At 47.3% G+C, this 25,054-nt stretch overlaps 1 protein-coding gene and 1 long non-coding RNA gene across 2 annotated transcripts in view; both read right to left on the reverse strand.

Annotated features, from left to right (window-relative positions):
* Positions 1-11,330, reverse strand: part of ADIPOR1 (adiponectin receptor 1) — a 125,761-nt gene extending 114,431 nt beyond the window's left edge. Inside the window, exon 1 of the mRNA XM_063954824.1 lies at positions 10,722-11,330. Within this exon, the coding sequence (XP_063810894.1) occupies positions 10,722-10,859 (138 nt within the window). The 5' untranslated portion in view covers positions 10,860-11,330. The remainder of the gene's footprint in view (positions 1-10,721) is intronic.
* A 12,976-nt stretch (positions 11,331-24,306) lies between these two features.
* On the reverse strand, positions 24,307-24,787 carry LOC135051022 (uncharacterized). The gene is made up of 2 exons (XR_010241996.1): positions 24,592-24,787; positions 24,307-24,408 (listed from the first exon to the last, which is right to left on the reverse strand). It is a non-coding gene; the product is annotated as an uncharacterized LOC135051022 (long non-coding RNA).
* Between the last annotated feature and the right edge of the window lie 267 nt (positions 24,788-25,054).

Consider the following 25,054-nt stretch of genomic DNA (forward strand, 5'->3'; position numbering starts at 1 on the left):
AGTTCTTACTCCTCTACGTCTTATAATTCTCAGCACCTTAGGTATGAGAAGCAGAGGAGGGAACACATACACCGACTGGTACACCCACGGTGTTACCAGAACGTCCACAGCTATTGCCTGAGGGTCTCTTGACCTGGCGCAATACCCGTCCCGTTTTTTGTTCAGACGGGACGCCATCATGTCCACCTTTGGTATTTCCCAACGGTTTACAATCATGTGGAAAAAACTTCCCGATGAAGTTTCCACTCTCCCGGGTGGAGGTCGTGCCTGCTGAGGAAGTCTGCTTCCCAGTTTCCATTCCCGGGATGAAACACTGCTGACAGTGCTATCACATGATTTTCCGCCCAGCGAAAAGTCCTTGCAGTTTTTGCCATTGCCCTCCTGCTTCTTGTGTCGCCCTGTCTGTTTACGTGGGCGACTGCCGTGATGTTTTTCCCACTGGATCAATACCGGCTGACCTTGAAGCAGAGGTCTTGCTAAGCTTAGAGCATTATAAATTTACCCTTAACTCCAGTATATTTATGTGGAGAAAAGTCTCCAGACTTGATCACACTCCCTGGAAATTTTTTCCTTGTGTGACTGCTCCCCAGCCTCTCGGGCTGGGCTCCGTGGTCACCAGCATCCAATCCTGAATGCCGAATCTGCGGCCCTCTAGAAGATGAGCACTCTATAACCACCACAGGAGAGACACCCTTGTCCTTGGATATAGGGTTATCCGCTGATGCATCTGAAGATGCGATCCGGACCATTTGTCCAGCAGATCCCACTGAAAAGTTCTTGCGTGAAATCTGCCGAATGGAATTGCTTCGTAGGAAGCCACCATTTTTACCAGGACCCTTGTGCAATGATGCACTGCTTTTAGGAGGTTCCTGACTAGCTCGGATAACTCCCTGGCTTTCTCTTCCGGGAGAAACACCTTTTTCTGGACTGTGTCCAGAATCATCCCTAGGCACAGCAGACGTGTCGTCGGGATCAGCTGCGATTTTGGAATATTTAGAATCCACCCGTGCTGTTGTAGCAGTATCCGAGATAGTGCTACTCCGACCTCCAACTGTTCCCTGGACTATGCCCTTATCAGGAGATCGTCCAAGTAAGGGATAATTAAGACGCCTTTTCTTCGAAGAAGAATCATCATTTCGGCCATTACCTTGGTAAAGACCCGGGGTGCCGTGGACAATCCAAACGGCAGCGTCTGAAACTGATAGTGACAGTTCTGCACCACGAACCTGAGGTACCCTTAGTGAGAAGGGCAAATTTGGGACATAGAGGTAAGCATCCCTGATGTCCCGGGACACTATATAGTCCCCTTCTTCCTGGTTCGTTATCACTGCTCTGAGTGACTCCATCTTGATTTGAACCTTTGTAAGTGTTCAAAAAATTTTTTTAGAATAAGTCTCACCTAGCCTTCTGGCTTCAGTACCACAATATAGTGTGGAATAATACCCCTTTTCTTGTAGTAGGAGAGGTAATTTAATTATCACCTGCTGGGAATACAGCTTGTGAATTTTTTCCCATACTGCCTCCTTGTCGGAGGGAGACCTTGGTAAAGCAGACTTCAGGAGCCTGCGAAGGGGAAACGTCTCGACATTCCAATCTGTACCCCTGGGATACTACTTATAGGATCCAGGGGTCCTGTACGGTCTCAGCGCCATGCTGAGAACTTGTCAGAAGCGGTGGAACGCTTCTGTTCCTGGGAATGGGCTGCCTGCTGCAGTCTTCTTCCCTTTCCTCTATCCCTGGGCAGATATGATCTTATAGGGACGAAAGGACTGAGGCTGAAAAGACGGTGTCTTTTTCTGCAGAGATGTGACTTAGGGTAAAAACGGTGGATTTTCCAGCAGTTGCCGTGGCCACCAGGTCCGATGGACCGACCCCAAATAACTCCTCTTCCTTTATACGGCAATACACCTTTGTGCCGTTTGGAATCTGCATCACCTGACCACTGTCGTGTCCATAACATCTTCTGGCAGATATGGACATCGCATTTACTCTTGATGCCAGAGTGCAAATATCCCTCTGTGCATCTCGCATATATAGAAATGCATCCTTTAAATGCTCTATAGTCAATAAAATACTGTCCCTGTCAAGGGTATCAATATTTTTAGTCAGGGAATCCGACCAAGCCACCCCAGCTCTGCACATCCAGGCTGAGGCGATCGCTGGTCGCAGTATAACACCAGTCTGTGTGTATATACTTTTTATGATATTTTCCAGCCTCCTGTCAGCTGGTCCTTGAGGACGGCCCTATCTATAGACGGTACCGCCACTTGTTTTGATAAGCGTGTGAGCGCCTTAGCCACCCTAAGGGGTGTTTCCCAACGCGCCCTAACTTCTGGCGGGAAAGGGTATACCGCCCCTAATTTTCTATCGGGGGGAACCCACGCATCATCACACACTTTATTTAATTTATCTGATTCAGGAAAAACTACGGTAGTTTTTTCACATCCCACATAATACCCTCTTTTGTGGTACTTGTAGTATCAGAAATATGTAACACCTCCTTCATTGCCTTTAACGTGTGGCCCTAATAAGGAATACGTTTGTTTATTCACCGTCGACACTGGATTCAGTGTCCCTGTCTGTGTCTGTGTCGACCGACTAAAGTAAACGGGCGTTTTAAAACCCCTGACGGTGTTTTTGAGACGTCTGGACCGGTACTAATTGTTTGTCGGCCGTCTCATGTCGTCAACCGACCTTGCAGCGTGTTGACATTATCACGTAATTCCCTAAATAAGCCATCCATTCCGGTGTCGACTCCCTAGAGAGTGACATCACCATTACAGGCAATTGCTCCGCCTCCTCACCAACATCGTCCTCATACATGTCGACACACACGTACCGACACACAGCACACACACAGGGAATGCTCTGATAGAGGACAGGACCCACTAGCCCTTTGGAGAGACAGAGGGAGAGTTTGCCAGCACACACCAAAAACGCTATAATTATATAGGGACAACCCTATATAAGTGTTTTCCCTTATAGCATCTTTATTATATATTTCTAACGCCAAATTAGTGCCCCCCCTCTCTGTTTTAACCCTGTTTCTGTAGTGCAGTGCAGGGGAGAGCCTGGGAGCCTTCCCTCCAGCCTTTCTGTGAGGGAAAATGGCGCTGTGTGCTGAGGAGATAGGCCCCGCCCCTTTTTCGGCGGCCTCGTCTCCCGCTCTTAACGGATTCTGGCAGGGGTTAAATATCTCCATATAGCCTCCGGAGGCTATATGTGAGGTATTTTTAGCCAAAATAGGTTTTCATTTGCCTCCCAGGGCGCCCCCCTCCCAGCGCCCTGCACCCTCAGTGACTGCCGTGTGAAGTGTGCTGAGAGGAAAATGGCGCACAGCTGCAGTGCTGTGCGCTACCTTTAGAAGACTGAGGAGTCTTCTGCCGCCGATTCTGGACCTCTTCTTACTTCAGCATCTGCAAGGGGGCCGGCGGCAAGGCTCCGGTGACCATCCAGGCTGTACCTGTGATCGTCCCTCTGGAGCTGATGTCCAGTAGCCAAGAAGCCAATCCATCCTGCACGCAGGTGAGTTCACTTCTTCTCCCCTAAGTCCCTCGTTGCAGTGATCCTGTTGCCAGCAGGACTCACTGTAAAATAAAAAACCTAAGCTAAACTTTTCTAAGCAGCTCTTTAGGAGAGCCACCTAGATTGCACCCTTCTCGGCCGGGCACAAAAATCTAACTGAGGCTTGGAGGAGGGTCATAGGGGGAGGAGCCAGTACACACCACCTGATCGTAAAGCTTTACTTTTTGTGTCCTGTCTCCTGCGGAGCCGCTATTCCCCATGGTCCTTTCAGGAACCCCAGCATCCACTAGGACGATAGAGAAATATGAGTACTTTTGCCAACAGAGGTCCATATGCTGCCCAGGGCGCCGCGCTCCCCCCCCCCCCCCCCCTGCGCCCTGCACCCTTACAGTGACCGGAGTATGTGAGGTGTGTTTGGAGCAATGGCGCACAGCTGCAGTGCTGTGCGTTACCTCATGTGAAGAACGGAGTCTTCTGCCGCCGATTTCGAAGTCTTCTTGCTTCTCATACTCACCCGGCTTCTGTCTTCCGGCTCTGCGAGGGGGGCGGCGGCGCGGCTCTGGGATCGGACGACGAGGGTGAGATCCTGTGTACGATCCCTCTGGAGCTAATGGTGTCCAGTAGCCTCAGAAGCAGGACCTAGCTTCAAAGAGTAGGGCTGCTTCGCTCCCTCCCACGATGCAGGGAGTCTGTTGCCAGCAGAGCTCCCTGAAAATAAAAAACCTAACAAAATACTTTCTTACAGCAAGCTCAGGAGAGCTCACTGAACAGCACCCAGCTCGTCCGGGCACAGATTCAAACTGAGGTCTGGAGGAGGGACATAGAGGGAGGAGCCAGAGCACACCAGAATCTAAATTCTTTCTTAAAGTGCCCATGTCTCCTGCGGAGCCCGTCTATTCCCCATGGTCCTTACGGAGTCCCCAGCATCCACTAGGACGTTAGAGAAATGGGATGGGTATAAGTATATATTTGTGTCATTTTAGGGGACTTATAAAAAAAAAAAAAAAAAGTGGAAACGGACTGATTACTCCCACCTGCAAGCCTTGTCCCACTTATAAAGCCCCCCAATATACCTGTCCCATACCTTGTATCACAATTTCTATCACTTTGCATCTTTTGAGCCCAAAAAATTACATTATTATTGGCCAATTAAAAACATCAAAGTGCCTAATTAGTCATTAGTGGGGTGTTCCAGGGGTTCTGAACCAAATCCTGAAATTTGTTACTTAAAATAGGGATTTTGCACTACTTAAGGTGCATACACACGGTGCAATAACAGGATTTTAATACCTACCGGTAAATCCTTTTCTCCTAGTCCGTAGAGGATGCTGGGGACCACATCAAGACCATGGGGTATAGGCGGTTCCGCAGGAGCCCTAGGCACTCTTAAGACTTTTCAATGGGTATGAACTGGCTCCTCCCCCTATGCCCCTCCTCCAGACCTCGGTTATAGGAACTGTGCCCAGGGAGACGGACATTTCGAGGGAAGGACTTACTTTAATACTAGTGGTGACATAACAACTCACACCCTCAACCATGCCGCACACATGGCATTCAACATAACACACGCCAACAGGCATGAACTAATTGCAGCAACATGCTGAACTTAGATAACACAACTTGTGTAACTCTAATAACTAAACTGCAGGTAAAGTACGCACTGGGACGGGCGCCCAGCATCCTCTACGGACTAGGAGAAAAGGATTTACCGGTAGGTATTAAAATCCTGTTTTCTCATACGTCCTAGAGGACGTATAAGAGATCAACATAGATTTTCAAAGCTCTAACCACATCTTGAGACTTTGATTCAGTGAATGTGTCAGTAACTACTGGCACTACAATAGGTTGGTTTATGTGGAAAGATGAAACCACCTTTGGAAGAAAATGTTGTCGAGTTCTCAACTCTGCCCTATCTTCATGGAAGATCAGGTAAGGCTCTTGTGAGACAAGGCCCCCAATTCAGACAACCGTCTTGCCGATGCCAAGGCCAAAAGCATCACCACTTTCCAAGTGAGAAACTTCAACTCTATCTCTTGTGGAGGCTCAAACCAATCCGATTGAAGAAACTGCAACACCACGTTAAGGTCCCATGGTGCCACTGGAGGCACGAATGGAGGCTGGATGTGCAGAACCCCTTTCACAAAGGTCTGAACCTCTGGAAGAGAGGCCAATTGTTTTTGGAAGAACACTGACAAGGCAGAAATCTGGACCTTGATTGATCCCAATCGAAGGCCCGCTTCCACACCAGCCTGTAGAAAATGGAGGAAACGTCCTAAGTGAAACTCTTCCGTATGAGCTTTCTTGGATTCACACCAAGACACATTTTCTCCACATAGGTGGTAATGTTTCGATGTTACTCCCTTTCTGGCCTGAATAAGAGTGGGGATGACTTCCTTGGGAATACCCTTCCTGGCTAGGATCCGGCGCTCAACAGCCATGCCGTCAAACGTAGCTGCAGTAAATCTTGATACACGCACGGCCCCTGCCGCAGCAGGTCCTCGCGAGGAGGAAGAGGCCGAGGATCTTCTATGAGCAACTGCTGAAGATCTGGGTACCAAGCCCTCCTTGGCCAGTCTGGGGCAATGAAGATTGCTCGAACCTTTGTTTTTCTTATGATCCTGAGTACCTTTGGGATCAGCAGAAGTGGAGGGAAGACATACACTGACGGGAAAACCCACTGGGTCACTAGCGCATCCACTGCTACTGCTTGAGGGTCTCTCGACCTGGAACAGTATCTCTGAAGCTTCTTGTTGAGGCGAGATGTCATCATGTCTACTTGAGAAACTCCCCAAAGACTTGTCACCTCTGCGAAGACTTCTTGGTGGAGGCCCCACTCTCCTGGATGGAGATCGTGTCTGCTGAGGAAGTCTGCTTCCCAGTTGTCTACTCCCAGAATGAATATTGTCGACAGAGCTTGTAGATGTTTTTTCTGCCTGGCTGAGGATTTTTTCACCTCAGCCATTGCCGCTCTGCTTTTCGTTCCGCCCTGCCTGTTATGTACGCGACTGCTGTTACATTGTCCGCCTGGATCTGCATGGGACGGTCTTGAAGAAGATGTACCGCTTGTTGAAGGCCGTTGTAAATGGCTCTCAGCTCCAGCACGTTTATGTGAAGGCAGGCTTCCTGATGTGACCAACGTCCTTGGAAGTTTTCTCCGAGTGACTGCTCCCCAGCCTCAGAGACTTGCATCCGTGGTTACCAGGACCCAGTCCTGAATCCCGAACCTGCATCCCTCTAGTAGGTGAGAGCTGTGTAACCACCACAGGAGTGAAATCCTGGTTTTTTGACGACAGGATTATCTTTCGGTGTATGTGAAGGTGTGACCCCGACCACTTGTCCAACAGGTCCCACTGAAGTACTCTGGCATGGAACCTGCCAAACTGTATGGCCTCGTAGGCCGCCACCATCTTCCCCAACAACCGAATGCACTGATGGATCGACACACAGGATGGTTTCAGTATGTTTTACCATTTTCTGTATTTCCAAAGCCTTTTCCAACAGCAAAAATACTCTGAACTTCTGTGTCCAGAATCATTCCGAGAAAAGACAACCTTGTCGTCGGTTCCAACTGTGACTTTGGATAATTTATGATCCACCCGTGTTGTTGGAGTATTGACAGAGAGAGTGAGATGTTTTGTAACAACGGCTTGGATCTCGCCATTATCAGGAGATCGTCCAGATAAGGAATTATATTGACTCCTTTCTGACGAAGCAGGACCATCATCTTCGCCATTACCTTGGTGAATACCCTCGGCGCTGTGGAGAGGCCAAAAGGCAACGTCTGGCATTGGTAATGGCAATCCTGAACCACGAATCTCAGATAAGCCTGGTGAGGAGGATAAATGGGAACATGCAGGTAAGCATCCTTTATGTCCACCGACACCAAGTAGTCCTCCTCCTCCAGGCTGGAAATCACCGTCCGAAGTGATTCCATCTTGAACCTTTTCAGGTAGCAATTCAGATCTTTTAGGTTTAGGATCGGTCTGACTGAGCCGCCTGGCTTCGGAACAACAAAGAGGCTTGAATAAAAACCCCGCCCTTGTTGTGACAACGGTACCAGGACTATGACCTGGTCCTGACATAATTTTTGGATTGCCGCTGTTACTGCTTCTTTCTCTGGCGGAGAAACTGGCAAGGTCGATTTGAAAAATCAGCATGGGGGAACGTCTTGAAACTCCAGCTTGTATCCCTGGGATACTATTTGCAATACCCAGGGATCCAGGCCAGACAGAATCCAACCTTGGCTGAACAGTTTGAGACGTGCCCCCATCCGAGCGGCCTCCCGCAAGGGAGCTCCAGCGTCATGCTGAAGATTTGGCAGAAGTAGGGGTAGACTTCTGCTCTTGGGAACCGGAAGCCGCTGCGGACTTCTTTCCCCTTCCCCTACCTGCAAAGAAGGGGGAATCTCTCGTCTTTTTGTATTTATTGGGCCAAAAGGACTGCATGTGCAGGTGATAGGTCTTTTTTGCCGGTGCAGGTGCAGAGGGCAAAAATGTCGACTTACCTGCGGTAGCCGCCGAGACTAACGCATCCGGGCCATCGACAAATAATGCCTCACCTTTATATGGGAGAGCCTCCATGTTTCTTTTGGAATCTGCATCCGCGTTCCACTGGCGAATCCACAACGCCCGCCTAGCCGATACTGCCAAGAGTCCAATATCCTTCCAGCATGTAGGCGGCAGCGTCCTTGATATTCCCTAACTTAAGGAGTATCTCATCTTTATCAATCGTGTCAATTTCTGATGACACGCTTTCTGGACATTTTTCAATAGCGCGACTGACCCACGCGCAGGCAATAGTGGGCCTGAGCAGTGTACCATTGGCTACATAAATGGATTTCAATGTCGTTTCCATTTTACGGTCTGTCGGCTCCTTCAGTGAAGCCGTGCCAGGTGCAGGGAGAATTACCTTCTTTGTCAACCTGGAAAGTGCACTGTCTAACACAGGGGCTGATTCCCATTTTTTCCTGTCCTCAGCCGGGAAAGGGTAAGCTATCCGAATCCTTTTTGGAATACGAAATTTCTTACCAGGATGTACCCACATCCCTTCAAAGAGAGCATTTAGTTTGTGGGAAGGAGGGAACGTGACTTTGGATTTCTTTTCCTTATAAAAATAAGCCTTCTCCTGAGGTACAGGAGTGGTTTCTGTCACCTCCAACACGTCCCTTATAGCCACAATCATATATTGTATACTTTTCGCCAATTTATGATCTCTCTCTCTGGAGTCACTATCGTCGACACAAGAATCAGAGTCCGTGTCGGTATCAGTGTTTACAACATTCGCAAATGGTCTCTGATGTGACCCAGAGGGGCCGACTGCATAAGGAATAACAGAATCCTGAAAAATTACATCTTCCACAGATTTTCTCCAGCATGCAGCCTTAGATTCAGACTTATCTAATCTTTGGTTAATCAGATGCATACTGTCACGTATCTCTTTCACCCAAGGAGGCTCTTGGTGTGCTAGCAGCATCACCACATTACAACTCTGTGTCCCTAAAATGGCTTCCTCCGGGGAGGAACACCCTGCCTCAGACATGCCTCACACGTGCACAGCACACTCACAAACACACTGGGACTTATTTGGTGACAGTCCCACAGTAAAATCTGTCAGAGGGACACAGTATAGGAGCAGCCAGTTCACAATCCCAGCACCAGTATGTAATGAGTGTGAACACAGAATGCCCACAGCCAACTAGCGTTTTTATACAGATAATCACACTATAAAATGCACCACAACGCCTTGTACCCCCCCAAATATCACCCTGTACTTGTCAGAAGTGGAGGAGAGGACCAGCGTGTTCTCTGCAGCCTGAGGAGAGAAAGATAATGGCGCTGAGCAGTGTGTTGGTTGCCTGTGGAAGAAGCTCCGCCCCCGCAATGGCGCGTCCTTACACTCAGTAATCATTGTAATATTTATACTGGGGGGGGGGGGGGGCTGCGCCAGCGGCGCCTTATGCCCCCTTTTAGCCAGTTTTGAGGTATATTTTTGCTGCCGCCCCCCCCTGCAGTGCCTGTGTGTGTGGGCAGCAATGGTGCACTGCACTCCCGCCAGCTGCGCCGTACCTCAGCCATCACTTACTTGATAGACGTTCATTCTTCTTATACTCACCTGTCTTCTGACTTCTGGCTCTGCGAGGGGGGTGACGGCGTGCTGTGGGAGTGAGCATCTAGACACGGCTAGCGTTCAGTACCCTTCAGGAGCTAATGGTGTCCTGTCAGCCAGAAGCAGAGCCATGAAACGCTTTAGGAAGTTGGTTCTGCTTCTGCGCCCTCAGTCCCACGAAGCAGGGAGTCTGTTGCCAGCAGATCTCCCTGAAAATAAAAAACCTAACATAAGTCTTTTCAGAGAAACTCAGTAGAGCTCCTCTAGAGTGCATCCAGCCTGCCTGGGCACATTTCTAAAACCGAAGTCTGGAGGAGGGGCATAGGGGGAGTTGCCAATTCACACCCATTGAAATGTCTTAAGAGTGCCCATGGCTCCTGCGGAACCGCCTGTACCCCATGGTCTTGATGTGGTCCCCAGCATCCTCTAGGACGTATGAGAAATTGGATATGTGCAATTTTGACTATACTATACTGTATTTTGTACTAGATAGTCAAAATTGCCTTGCCTGCACAGTCTATTTTGTGTTATAATAGCGATCCCACGGGAGCGTGCATCGGTATCACAAGCTGTGTACACAGTGCGATTTGCACTTACTTTCTTTACGATTTTGACTATATAGTCAAAATTGTAAGGTTACATTGCACCGTGTGTATGCACCTTTAGCCTCTGCTCAGATGGTGAAGAGAAATTTGCAATAGCGCCTATGGAGACTTATCGTTCCTAATTGGATACCAAGTTATCGCAAATGTGATAAAATTTCAGTAAACTGTTGACACAGCCCCAAAGGTTATATTATTAGGGAGATACAGTAGGTCATATACGTTCTGCCTCCATATCAAGCTACACAGAGAAATAATAGTTCACTTACAGTAATTATACAATTCTGTACAATACATATACGGTAGCAGTGTGAAGAAACAAGGCTCAACCAGGAAAAATAATAATGTGCAGCATCATAAGACTGTACAGCATATTACACACACACACACACACACACACACACACACACACACACACACACACGTTTCTAGAGAAACCAAGTAAAATGTGAAATAGAACACACCACCGCAGCCGTATACAGTACTTACACAGCCTGATGTCTGGCCCATTCTCTCTCTTCCTCCTTCTAGGAGCGGCCCCAACTCGGTAAGCTCCAGATCTTCTACCTCTCCTCTGCCGCTGCTGGACAAGCCACCCTCCGGACCTGAAGCTTTGCAAGTGGCCATCGGGCCTGTGCGGTGTTCTCCCAACGATGTAATTGTCGGGCGCTTCGCCCGGCACCAGTCCCCCTGCAGCCCGTCACTGAGATGCGGCCGACAGGACAGTACTCTTCCTGCACTAACGTTTCACATAGAAACGTCAACGTAGCGCGACATACGTCCGCATCACTGGACGCGTCACTGTGCCGGGCGGCGTCACTCTGAGGGTAGCGTCTAGTTTACATTCGTGGAGAGGAGAGGAGAGGACCCTCACTCTGAGGGGCTGGAGGGCAGAGAGAGAAGATCCTTTCCCTGTATAACACGACGGGTGTGCTTGCTGGCGGTCCGGTCATTCACCGACTGCATGTGGCCGCTGACCAGTGCAGAGTGTTCCTCCTGCATCCGATTCCGCTCTCTGTGCTTTAGAGGCCACTTGTGTGTTAGTGGGGGCTTCCTGTGTAGCCAGCAAGTGATGCAGCATCCGGGTGCTGTTAAAAAAAATACAAAAATATTTGGTCCCCCAAAAAAAATTGTGCAGTATTTGGTTGTTAAGAAATTTTCTCTATCGTCCTAAGTGGATGCTGGAGTTCCTGAAAGGACCATGGGGAATAGCGGCTCCGCAGGAGACAGGGCACAAAAGTAAAGCTTTTACAGGTCAGGTGGTGTGTACTGGCTCCTCCCCCCATGACCCTCCTCCAGACTCCAGTTAGATTTTTGTGCCCGGCCGAGAAGGGTGCAATTCTAGGTGGCTCTCATAAAGAGCTGCTTAGAGAGTTTAGCTTAGGTTTTTTATTTTACAGTGATTCCTGCTGGCAACAGGATCACTGCAACGAGGGACAGAGGGGAGAAGAAGTGAACTCACCTGCGTGCAGGATGGATTGGCTTCTTGGCTACTGGACATGAAGCTCCAGAGGGACGATCACAGGTACAGCCTGGATGGTCACCGGAGCCACGCCGCCGGCCCCCTCACAGATGCTGAAGCAAGAAGAGGTCCAGAATCGGCGGCTGAAGACTCCTGCAGTCTTCTTAAGGTAGCGCACAGCACTGCAGCTGTGCGCCATTTTCCTCTCAGCACACTTCACACGGCAGTCACTGAGGGTGCAGGGCGCTGGGGGGGGGCGCCCTGGGAGGCAAATGAAAACCTTTAAAAAGGCTAAAAATACCTCACATATAGCCCCAGAGGCTATATGGAGATATTTACCCCTGCCTAAATGTACTAAATAGCGGGAGACGAGCCCGCCGAAAAAGGGGCGGGGCCTATCTCCTCAGCACACGGCGCCATTTTCTGTCACAGCTCCGCTGGTCAGGAAGGCTCCCAGGTCTCTTCCCTGCACTGCACTACAGAAACAGGGTATAACAGAGAGGGGGGGCAGAATAAATGGCAATATATTAATATAAAAGCAGCTATAAGGGAGCACTTAATCATAAGGCTATCCCTGTCATATATAGCGCTTTTTGGTGTGTGCTGGCAGACTCTCCCTCTGTCTCCCCAAAGGGCTAGTGGGTCCTGTCTTCGTATAGAGCATTCCCTGTGTGTCTGCTGTGTGTCGGTACGTGTGTGTCGACATGTATGAGGACGTTATTGGTGTGGAGGCGGAGCAATTGCCAAATATGAGGATGTCACCTCCTAGGGGGTCGACACCAGAATGGATGCCTTTATTTGTGGAATTACGGGATAGCGTCAACTCGCTTAAGCAGTCGTTTGCCGACATGAGGCGGCCGGACACTCAATTAGTGTCTGTCCAGGCGCCTCAAACACCGTCAGGGGCTGTAAAACGTCCCTTGCCTCAGTCGGTCGACACAGACCCAGACACAGGCACTGATTCCGGTGGTGAAGGTGACGAATCAACCGTATTTTCCAGTAGGGCCACACGTTATATGATTTTGGCAATAAAGGAGATGTTACATTTAGCTGATACTACAGGTACCACTAAACAGGGTATTATGTGGGGTGTGAAAAAACTACCAGTAGTTTTTACCGAATCAGAAGAATTAAATGACGTGTGTGATGAAGCGTGGGGTGCCCCGATAAAAAACTGCTAATTTCAAAGAAGTTATTGGCTTTATACCCTTTCCCGCCAGAGGTTAGGGAGCGCTGGGAAACACCTCCTAGGGTGGACAAAGCGCTAACACGCTTATCAAAACAAGTGGCGTTACCCTCTCCTGAGACGGACGCACTTAAAGATCCATCAGATAGGAGGATGGAAAATATCCAAAAAGGTATATACACACATGCAGGTGTTATACTACGACCAGCTATTGCGACTGCCTGGATGTGCAGTGCTGGGGTAGTTTGGTCAGAGTCCCTGATCGAAAATATTGATACCCTGGACAGGGACAATATTTTACTGTCGTTAGAACAAATAAAGGATGCATTTCTTTATATGCGTGATGCACAGAGAGATATCTGCACACTGGCATCACGGGTAAGTGCTATGTCCATTTCGGCCAGAAGAGCTTTATGGACACGACAGTGGACAGGCGATGCGTAGAGGAGTTATTTGAGGTCGGTCTATCGGATTTGGTGGCCACGGCTACGGCCGGGAAATCCACCTTTCTACCTCAAGTCACTCCCCAACAGAAAAAGGCACCGACCTTTCAACCGCAGCCCTTTCGTTCCTTTAAAAATAAGAGAGCAAAGGGCTATTCATATCTGCCACGAGGCAGAGGACGAGGGAAGAGACAGCAACAGGCAGCTCCTTCCCAGGAACAGAAGCCCTCCCCGGCTTCTACAAAAGCCTCAGCATGACGCTGGGGCTTCGCAAGCGGACTCGGGGGCGGTAGGCGGTCGTCTCAAAAATTACAGCGCGCAGTGGGCTCACTCGCAGGTAAATCCCTGGATCCTGCAGATAATATCTCAGGGGTACAGGTTGAAATTAGAGACAGAGCCACCTCGCCGTTTCCTGAAGTCTGCTTTACCAACGTCCCCCTCAGAAAGGGAGACGGTTTTGGAAGCCATTCACAAGCTGTATTCTCAGCAGGTGATAGTCAAGGTACCTCTTCTACAACAAGGGAAGGGGTATTATTCCACTCTATTTGTGGTACCGAAGCCGGATGGCTCGGTAAGGCCTATTCTAAATCTGAAGTCCTTGAACCTATACATAAAGAAGTTCAAGTTCAAGATGGAGTCACTCAGAGCAGTGATAGCGAACCTGGAAGAAGGGGACTTTATGGTATCCTTGGACATCAAGGACGCGTATCTCCACGTTCCAATTACCCCTCACACCAGGGGTACCTCAGGTTCGTTGTACAAAACTGTCACTATCAGTTTCAGACGCTGCCGTTTGGTTTGTCCACGGCACCTCGGGTCTTTACAAAGGTAATGGCCGAGATAATATTTCTTCTTCGAAGAAAAGGCGTATTAATTATCCCATACTTGGACGATCTCCTAATAAGGGCAAGGTCCAGAGAACAGCTAGAGATGGGTTTAGCACTATCTCAAGAGGTGCTAAAGCAGCACGGATGGATTCTGAATATTCCAAAATCCCAATTAATGCCGACAACTCGTCTGCTGTTCCTGGGGATGATTCTGGACACAGTTCAGAAAAAGGTTTTTCTTCCCGAAGAAAAAGCCAAGGAGTTATCTGACCTGGTCAGGAACCTCCTAAAACCAGGAAAGGTGTCTGTACATCAATGCACAAGAGTCCTGGGAAAAAATGGTAGCTTCTTACGAAGCAATCCCTTTCGGCAGATTCCATGCAAAGGGATCTGTTGGACAAATGGTCAGGGTCGCATCTTCAGATGCACCTGCGGATAACCCTGTCGCCGAGGACAAGGGTATCCCTTCTGTGGTGGTTGCAGGAGGCTCATCTATTGGAGGGCCGCAGATTCGGCATACAGGATTGGATCCTGGTGACCACGGATGCCAGCCTGAGAGGCTGGGGAGCAGTCACACAGGGAAGAAATTTCCAGGGAGTGTGGTCGAGCCTGAAAAAGTCTCTTCACATAAGCATTCTGGAACTAAGAGCAATCTACAATGCTCTAAGCCAGGCGGAACCTCTGCTTCAAGGAAGACCGGTGTTGATCCAGTCAGACAACATCACGGCAGTCGCCCATGTAAACAGACAGGGCGGCACAAGAAGCAGGAGGGCAATGGCAGAAGCTGCCAGGATCCTTCGCTGGGCGGAGAATCACGTGATAGCACTGTCAGCAGTATTCATCCCGGGCGTGGACAACTGGGAAGCAGACTTCCTCAGCAGACACGACCTTCACCCGGGAGAGTGGGGACTTCATCCAGAAGTTTTCCACATGCTATTAAACCGTTGGGTAAAACCAATGGTGGACATGATGGCGTCTCGCCTCAACAAAACACTGGACAGGTATTGCGCCAGGTCAAGAGATCCGCAGGCAGTAGCTGTGGACGCGCTGGTAACACCTTGGGTGTACCAGTCGGTATATGTGTTTCCTCCTCTGCCTCTCATACCAAAGGTATTGAGGATTATACGGCAAAGAGGAGTAAGACTAGTGGCTCCGGATTGGCCAAGAAGGACTTGGTACCCGGAACTTCAAGAGATGGTCACGGACGATCCGTGGCCTCTACTTCTGAGAAGGGACCTGCTTCAGCAGGGTCCTTGTCTTTTTCAAGACTTACCGCGGCTGCGTTTGACGGCATGGCGTTGAATGCCAGATCCTAAAAGGAAAAGGCATTCCAGAAGAAGTCATTCCTACCTTGATAAAGGCAAGGAAGGAAGTCACCGCGAAGCATTATCGCCGTATTTGGCGAAAATATGTTGCGTGGTGCGAGCAGCGGAGTGCTCCGATGGAGGAATTTCAACTGGGTCGTTTTCCTACATTTCCTGCAATCAGGATTGTCTATGGGTCTCAAATTGGGATCTATTAAGGTTCAAATTTCGGCCCTATCAATATTCTTCCACAAAGAATTGGCCTCAGTCCCTGAGGTCCAGATTTTTATCAAAGGAGTACTGCATATACAGCCTCCTGTGGTGCCTAAGGTGGCACCGTGGGATCTAAATGTAGTTTTAGATTTCCTCAAATCCAATTGGTTTGAACCACTAAAGAATGTGGATTTGAAATATCTCACATGGAAAGTGACTATGTTACTGGCCCTGGCTTCGGCCGGGAGAGTATCTGAACTGGCGGCTTTGTCTTATAAAAGCCCTTATTTAATTTTCCATTCGACATAGGGCAGAGCTGCGGACGCGTCCGCATTTTCTCCCTAAGGTGGTATCAGCGTTTCACCTGAACCAGCCTATTGTAGTGCCTGCGGCTACAGACGACTTGAAGGACTCCAAGTTGTTGGACGTTGTCAGAGCCTTAAAAATATACATTTAAAGGACGGCTGGAGTCAGAAAATCTGACTCGCTGTTTATACTGTATGCACCCAACAAGTTGGGTGCACCTGCTTCTAAGCAGTCGATTGCTCGTTGGTTTTGTAACAAAATTCAACTTGTACATTCTGTGGCAGGCCTGCCACAGCCTAAATCTGTTAAGGCCCATTCCGCAAGGAAGGTGGGCTCATCTTGGGCGGCTGCCCGAGGGGTCTCGGCATTACAACTCTGCCGAGCAGCTACGTGGTCAGGGGAGAACACGTTTGTAAATTTTTACAAATTTGATACCCTGGCAAAGGAGGACCTGGAGTTCTCTCATTCGGTGCTGCAGAGTCATCCGCACTCTCCCGCCCGTTTGGGAGCTTTGGTATAATCCCCATGGTCCTTTCAGGAACCCCAGCATCCACTTAGGACGATAGAGAAAATAAGAATTTACTTACCGATAATTCTATTTCTCGGAGTCCGTAGTGGATGCTGGGCGCCCATCCCAAGTGCGGATTATCTGCAATACTTGTACATAGTTATTGTTAACTAATTCGGGTTATTGTTTAGGAAGCCATCTTTCAGAGGCTCCTCTGTTATCATACTGTTAACTGGGTTTAGATCACAAGTTGTACGGTGTGATTGGTGTGGCTGGTATGAGTCTTACCCGGGATTCAAAATCCTCCCTTATTGTGTACGCTCGTCCGGGCACAGTACCTAACTGGAGTCTGGAGGAGGGTCATGGGGGGAGGAGCCAGTACACACCACCTGACCTGTAAAAGCTTTACTTTTGTGCCCTGTCTCCTGCGGAGCCGCTATTCCCCATGGTCCTTTCAGGAACCCCAGCATCCACTACGGACTCCGAGAAATAGAATTATCGGTAAGTAAATTCTTATTATTTGTGTCTAAAAGCAATTGGCCAGTATCTGAGCGCTTACCAATGGATCTTATTACCAGCAGCATACTAGAGTTTGGTTAGTATTGTAGTGATACATATATGCCATTGCTATTCAACATTTCTCATACGTCCTAGAGGATGCTGGGGCATACTTGCCTACCTGACCCTCTCCATGAGGGAGAAAATGCTCTGTTCCTGGACTTTCCTGGTAATGTATGATTGCCATCACCTGTGGTGAGCTAGTTAATTGATAAGAAAGGTGTTTCACCACAGGTGATGGCAATCATACATTACCAGGAAAGTCCAGGAACAGAGCATTTTCTCCCTCATGGAGAGGGTCAGGTAGGCAAGTATGTTGTTCAGCCTCTCACTAAGCCCTTTCTGGCAAATTTGAAGCCTACAGTATAACCACCTTTACTTTTCAATAATCTGTTCAGAAGAGGTGTTTGTAGAACGGTGTTTTATTATTCAGTAAAGGGATCACAGATATGATGCGTTGATTTGATGTACAATACGATATGATGATGTGTGATAATGAGGTAAAACTGTTAATGAAACAAGAATATGCAATTATGATATGCATGTGAAAAGCAAAATGGATATACACAAGTACATATAACATGGGCTGTGCAAACATGTGATTACATGTGCAAGTATAAACTACAGTGCAGCTAACATTACTCACTGGCTAAACAGGTTGAGATGAGACATTTAATATACAAACTCACCATCGAATGCTATATGAGAGTTGGACCCATGTAAAGCATGACTGGGACCATGAGGGAAGTAGAAAGGCTGATCCCAGCTTCTTCATCCCAGAATGCATTGCAAGACTGGCTACAAGAGGCTATGAGGGTCAAATTAATTGATGGGACTGACCACTAGATGGGGCAATAATACAACTTTCTGTAGTAAAGGTAATCAGATCTACACAAAGCAAATGCTGAAGGCATGACACTCCCCGTCTGGTATCACTGGTACCATATTTTAAACTCTAAACAGATAACAATAAGAATAGTTCAGTCACTGGTCTGAGGAACAACTTAGTCTCTCCTCGCTTACAGATCTTGACCTCAACCTTACGAACTTTCCCATCCTTGCTTGGGAACGTCTTGGTGACAAGACTTAAAGGCCATTCGTTGCGTTGTGACTGGCAATCTCTGACGAGCACAATGTCACCTGGTTTTAAGTTGGGTTTGGCAACTTGCCACTTGCTCCTTGACTGCAGGGTAGAAAGGTATTGTCTTTTCCATCTGTCCCAAAAGGTGTTTGCAAGGCTTTGAACTTGTCTCCATTGACGTTTGAACAGGTCTTTGGTATTGAATTCTCCAGGAGGAGCATAGGTAATCCCGGTCTTCTGTGTAAGAAGAGTGGCCGGAGTAAGTAGAAGTGGGTCTTCTGGGTCATTAGACACTGAAGTCAATGGTCTTCCGTTGACGATAGCTGAGACTTCAGCCATGAAGGTTGTTAAGCTCTCGTGAGTAAGTCTTGCAGTTCCCACTTGCAAGAATATGGAATCAAGGATTCTGCGTATCATGCCGATCATCCTTTCCCAGGCACCTCCCATATGAGAAGAATGAGGCGGGTTGAAGGTCCATGTACAACCTTGCTCACTGAGATATCTCTCTATGCTTTTAGTGTCAATGTTCGAATTAATTTGTAATTCTTTGGCTGCTCCAATGAAGTTGGTACCTCTGTCGGACCGGATGTGTTTTACTGGGCCACGGATAGCAATGAAGCGTCTAAAGGCATTGATGGAGCTTGAAGTGTCCATTGATTCTATAACTTCGATGTGAACAGCTCTGATGCTCATACAAGTGAATACAACCGCCCAGCGCTTGCTGTTCGCATTCACACCTCTAGTATGTCGTGTGATGACAGTCCATGGACCAAATACATCAAGACCAACATTGGAGAAAGGAGGGTCTGTACTAAGTCTGTCTGTTGGAAGATTAGCCATCTTCTGAGTTTGGGAAGTACCACGAAGTCTACGGCAAATGATACATTTGAAGATTGTGCTGCTTACACACCTTTTCGCTCCAATAATCCAGAACCCAGCTGATCGTAGAGCTCCTTCGGTAAACAATCGTCCTTGGTGTTTGACTTCGTTGTGATAGTGTTGCACAATTAAAGAAGCTATGTGGTGACTCCCAGGAATGATTAAAGGATTTTTCTCATTTGTCTCCAAGTTTGCTTCTTGAAGACGGCCTCCTACTCTCAATAAATGATTTTCATCAAGAAAAGGGTCTAGCTTTTTTAAGGTGCTGTCTTTGGGAATAGGATTTCCACTGTTAATGCAGCCGATCTCTCCGGAAAAGATTTGGTGCTGCACAACACGGATGATAAGGCTCTTGGATCGTTGTGTTTCTTCTGGTGCGTAAACATTTTGACAGTGATGCCAACCTTTACATCCATTCACACTTACAGATGCGTTGCGTTTAAATGAATGGACTATGTGAGTTAAGCAGGTAATGGCTCTGACAAGTGATTTCCAAGTTGAAAATCTTTGGAATCTGTGAGGCTGAAGTTGACAATCTGAAGTTACGGTATGGATTGTAGTTATTTGTGGACGAATTTCAACATCTGAGTCTGCGTCTACTAGCTTGAATATGCTACTTTCAGGATTGTTCGAATCTGCCTTGTACAGGAATTCAGGTCCTCTGAGCCATGTAGTGTCTTTGAGGATACTGGCTGGGACAGCTCTTGTAGCGTGATCTGCTGGATTGTGAGCAGTAGATACATAGTGCCACTGTTTTGGATTGGTGGATCTTCTGATTCTTAGCACACGATTGCTGACATAAACATGGAACCGTCTGGTCTCGTTGCATATGTAGCCTAATACTACCTTACTGTCTGTGTAGAAATCTGTTTCAGAGAGTCCAATTGGTAACTCAGATGAAATGAGCTCAGCTAATTCTACAGCTAGTACTGCAGCACAAAGTTCAAGTCTGGGCACTGTGTGTTCTGGACGTGGAGCTAACTTTGCTTTGCCCATGACAAATCCAATATGACATTGTCCCTTGATGTCCATGGTCTTAAGATATGCAACTGCAGCAATTGCTTGGGTTGAGGCATCAGAGAATACACATAGTCTCTGGTTTTGTACTGCTGTAGAAGGCACGGGGGCATATGGACGTGTAATGCGGAGGTTGGTTAAGGTAGATAGAGAATCTTTCCACTCTTGCCACAAGTTTCTTTTCTGGGGAGGCAGTGGGGCATCCCAGTCAATTGACTCACAGGTTAGGTCTCTGAGCAAAGCTTTACCTTGGATAGTGACAGGAGCTGCAAATCCTAAGGGGTCGTACAAGCTGTTTAGAGTAGAGAGAACACCTCTGCGAGTGAAGGGTCTTTCTTCGCTGTTTACTTGGAAGGTAAAGGTGTCAGATTTTAAGTCCCACAAGAGTCCAAGGCTACGTTGAGCTGGTGGGGAATCGGTTCCTAAATCCAAGTCTCTTAAATCGCTGGTATGATCTTGGGAAGGGAAGGCTTCCATCACTACTTTGCTGTTGGAAGCTATTTTGTGAAGCCTCAGGTTTGAACAAGCAAGCATTTCCTGAGCTCTTTTGAGGAGGCTGATTGCTATCTCGGCTGTTGGCATAGATTTTAGGCAGTCATCTACGTAGAAGTCTTTATCTACAAGTTGTCTAACATCAGAACCATACTCTAGCTCACCCTCTTGAGCTGAACGTCTGAGTCCATAGATGGCAACTGCAGGTGAAGGGCTGTTACCAAAGATGTGTACCTTCATGCGATACTCCGTGATGTCTTTTGAGGGGTCATTGTCTCTGAACCAGAAGAATCTTAGGAAATTCCTGTCTTTTTCTCTCACAAGAAAGCAATGAAACATTTGTTGAATGTCAGCTGTGAAGGCAATAGAGTCTTTTCGGAAACGGATGAGTACCCCTAGGAGTTTGTTGTTGAGGTCTGGTCCTGTCAGGAGTACGTCATTTAAAGAAACACCTTCAAACTGGGCACTGGAATCGAACACCACTCTTATCTGACCTGGTTTCTTCGGGTGATATACTCCGAACATTGGCAGGTACCAGCATTCTTCTGTGTCTTTAAGAATGGGAGCTATCTCGGCGTGACCATTCTCAAATATTTTAGCCATAAAGGAGAAGAAATGATCTTTCATCTCTGGTTTCCTGTGAAAGTTGTGTTTAAGTGAAGAGAAGCGTTTGAGTACTTGTTCTCTGTCATTAGGAAGGCCTTGTCTGGGTGTTCTAAAGGGTAGAGGAGCAACCCAGCTGTTGGCATCATCCTTGACTAGTCCTTTCTCCATTATTTCCAAGAATAGTTTGTCCTCTATGGACATTGCCACCTGGTCATCCTTCTTTGTTCTCTGGAAGACTGCGTGTCCCAGATGATCTTGATAGTTGTCACAGATATGGTTGTCACTAGTTGAGTCTATGAAGGTACAGTGTGGTAATTCCTTTATGAGGAAATGGTTATGACATGGCTGGAATAGAGAAGGGCGTCCATTTTCTAAAGTACAGGTAAGCATGCTGTTGACAGAATCTGGTTTATGCACATCTCCAAGACATACTTCTCCTATTATTACCCATCCCAGATCCAGTCTTTGAGCGTAAGGTGCGTTATGTGGACCATTAATCTGACTTCTGGCTTTGTGGACTTGTAGGATATCCCTCCCAATGAGTAGATTTATTTGGGCATGTGGATCCAGTTCTGGTATCAGATGTGCTATGCGTTTCAAATGTGTATGGTGTTTAGCTACATCTGGTGTAGGAATCTCACTCCTATTGTCTGGAATCTCGTCACACTCTGTGATAGTTGGTAAAGAGAGACATGTCTTCCCATCCAAGGACTCAATTTGATAGCCAGTTGCTCTCCTTCCTGTTGTCTCAAAACTCCCTGCGCAGGATCTTAAGGAGTAAGGAGTGCTGGGTCCTTTAACATTAAAGGTCTCAAAGAAGATTGATCTGGCTAGAGACCTGTTACTTTGGTCATCTAGGATTGCATAAAGTTTAACGGCTTTGTCTGGATGGCCTCTGGGGTAAACTTTGACTAAACATATTTTGGAGCAGGATCTACCGCTAATGGCATCTTTGCAGACTTCGGTACATTGTGAAGTTATTTCTGGTGTGACTGCAACAGTGTCTTTTTGTTCTACACTGTGCTCCCCGCCATGCTCTGTATCGGTATAACTGTGTTGCAAAGCCCATGGGGGAGGACCAGGGTGTAGAGCGGTATTGTGGTCTGTGCTGTGGCATTCTGTGCAGTTAGCACTAACCTTGCAGTCCTTGGCGAGGTGTGATGTGGAGGAACAGCACTTGTAGCAGATCCTATTCTCCTTTAAGAAGGCTTTGCGGTTCTCCAGGGACTTTTCTCTGAAGGTTCTGCATTTCAGGAGAGGATGCGGTTTGTGATGCAGAGGATATTGCTTGGCTGGATCTTTGTCTGTGGTCTCTTGGCGATTAAAGCTGGTAGACCTGCGGAAAGAATCTGAATAATGCACATTAGTCTTGTGAACTGCAACTGATGTTTTGCGGGGGTTAGGTACCATAGGTGCAGTATTTGTCAAGGTAAAGGCAAAACTAGGATCATTCCTGGTCATAGCTTGCTGGTGTACAAAGTCCACGAAAACTGAGAATGGTGGAAATTGCACTTTGTTCTGCCGCTTATATTTGGAGCCATGGTTGATCCATTGTTCCTGCAGATTATACGGTAGTTTCTGCACTATAGGGTTAACGCCTCTGGCTGTGTCAAGGAAGGCAAGTCCTGGTAAATCTCCCTCACATTTAGCTACTTGAAGTTCTTTTAGTAAGTCACTTAGTTCTCTGAGTCTCTGATAGCCTTTGTTGGGTAACCTGGGGAAATCGTCTATTCTTTTGAACAGAGCACTCTCTATTATCTCTGGTGAGCCATAGCACTCATTAAGTCTATCCCAGATCATCCTAAATCCATTCTCAGGGTGGTTAATGTTAATCACTCTTATCCTTCTAGCATGCTCTGCAGATTCATTCCCAAGCCATTTAATTAAGAGGTCTATCTCTTCACTATGTGAAAGGTCTATTCCTCTGATAGCATTTTGAAAAGAGGACTGCCAGGCTCTGAAGTTCTCAGGGCGATCATTGAACTTTGAAATACTAATCGTGACTAATTCACGGCGGGTGAGAAATTTAGCAAAGTCTAATGTGTCCTGATTGGCTCTTGGAGATGTCGGTACATTAACACGGTAGGTATATGGTGTGTAGTCATACCTGTTAGTGTTGTCTGGTTCCCGACGGTTGGTATCACACCGCTTCTGTGTGAAGTAGGCTGTGTCTTTCTTGGAGTTTGCAGATTCAGACATCTGAGGTGGGGAAGAGTTGTCCCTCATAGGTTCACAGTGTCTAGGATTCTCTTGCTTGCAAATGTGTGGTCTGTTGTCCACTGGTGGTGGCGCTGTAGAGTGTACTTGATTTGTTTGCATGAAGTCTGAATGCGTACCTTGTAAAGATGGAGGGTTGCTACTCCTTTTTGAGACTTGACGTACGTATTCTGATGTGCGTTGCAGTGAATCCTGAGATCCATTCTCTGTGTCAAGTACATTGGTTCTTCTTATATCAGGGAGTTCTGCAGTCTCCAAGATTTCTGCTTCAGCTATGGCAGCCGCTGCCTCCTTCTCTGCAGCGAGCTTCTCGCCGATTGCTTCTAAGCGTTTGCTCTCGATTTTTAATTGCATCTCCTGCTCGGCAAAGTTAGCCCTTACTTTTGCGGCTTCCGCTTTTGCACGTGCCATGATGGCTGCATTACTGACAGACAAGGATTTGGAGGAACCAGAGACTTGGGACCTTGTTTTGTATGAGGATATCGTTTTCTGTGACATGGTGATCTGGTAGAGATGTTTGATTGTGTAGAGACTGCTGTAATGCTGTCTGCAAGTAACTGTTCAGACTGTGTCGCAGATCTCTGAGGAGTCAGTATCTTTGAACTGTTATGAAGCTGCTTGACTGTGAAGAGACTGTTGTGTTGCCTTATAAGCGTGGCTGCACTGACTTGTACAGGTTTCTGTGTAGTCAAATGGCGGTACTCCTATTGCTGAGCTGCCATAGTTGGTAGACTGTATAGAAACTGTGTGGCTGTCATATGCAGATAGCTGTGGCTGGCAGTGTAACGGCTCTGTAAGTCAGTATATGTCCCCACTGCTGACAGGCAATGATTTACTGACGGAGTCAGTGTAAGAGAGTCCATCTGCTTGTAGCATTCGATGTTTTACTGTTCAGCCTCTCACTAAGCCCTTTCTGGCAAATTTGAAGCCTACAGTATAACCACCTTTACTTTTCAATAATCTGTTCAGAAGAGGTGTTTGTAGAACGGTGTTTTATTATTCAGTAAAGGGATCACAGATATGATGCGTTGATTTGATGTACAATACGATATGATGATGTGTGATAATGAGGTAAAACTGTTAATGAAACAAGAATATGCAATTATGATATGCATGTGAAAAGCAAAATGGATATACACAAGTACATATAACATGGGCTGTGCAAACATGTGATTACATGTGCAAGTATAAACTACAGTGCAGCTAACATTACTCACTGGCTAAACAGGTTGAGATGAGACATTTAATATACAAACTCACCATCGAATGCTATATGAGAGTTGGACCCATGTAAAGCATGACTGTCTGGGACCATGAGGGAAGTAGAAAGGCTGATCCCAGCTTCTTCATCCCAGAATGCATTGCAAGACTGGCTACAAGAGGCTATGAGGGTCAAATTAATTGATGGGACTGACCACTAGATGGGGCAATAATACAACTTTCTGTAGTAAAGGTAATCAGATCTACACAAAGCAAATGCTGAAGGCATGACATATGTGCTGGGGTCCACTTATTGACCATGGTGTATAGACGGTTCCGCAGGCGCCATGGGCACTCTTAAGACTTTTCAATGGGTGTGAACTGGCTCCTCCCTCCATGCCCCTCCTCCAGACCTCAGTTTTAGAAATATGCCCAGGAGACTGGATGCACTCTGAGGAGCTCTACTGAGTTTCTCTGAAAAAGATTTATGTTTGGGTTTTTTTTTTGTATAAACTGTTTTTAT

Source organism: Pseudophryne corroboree, chromosome 2 (genome assembly GCF_028390025.1).
Source record: "Pseudophryne corroboree isolate aPseCor3 chromosome 2, aPseCor3.hap2, whole genome shotgun sequence".
NCBI lineage: Eukaryota > Metazoa > Chordata > Amphibia > Anura > Myobatrachidae > Pseudophryne > Pseudophryne corroboree.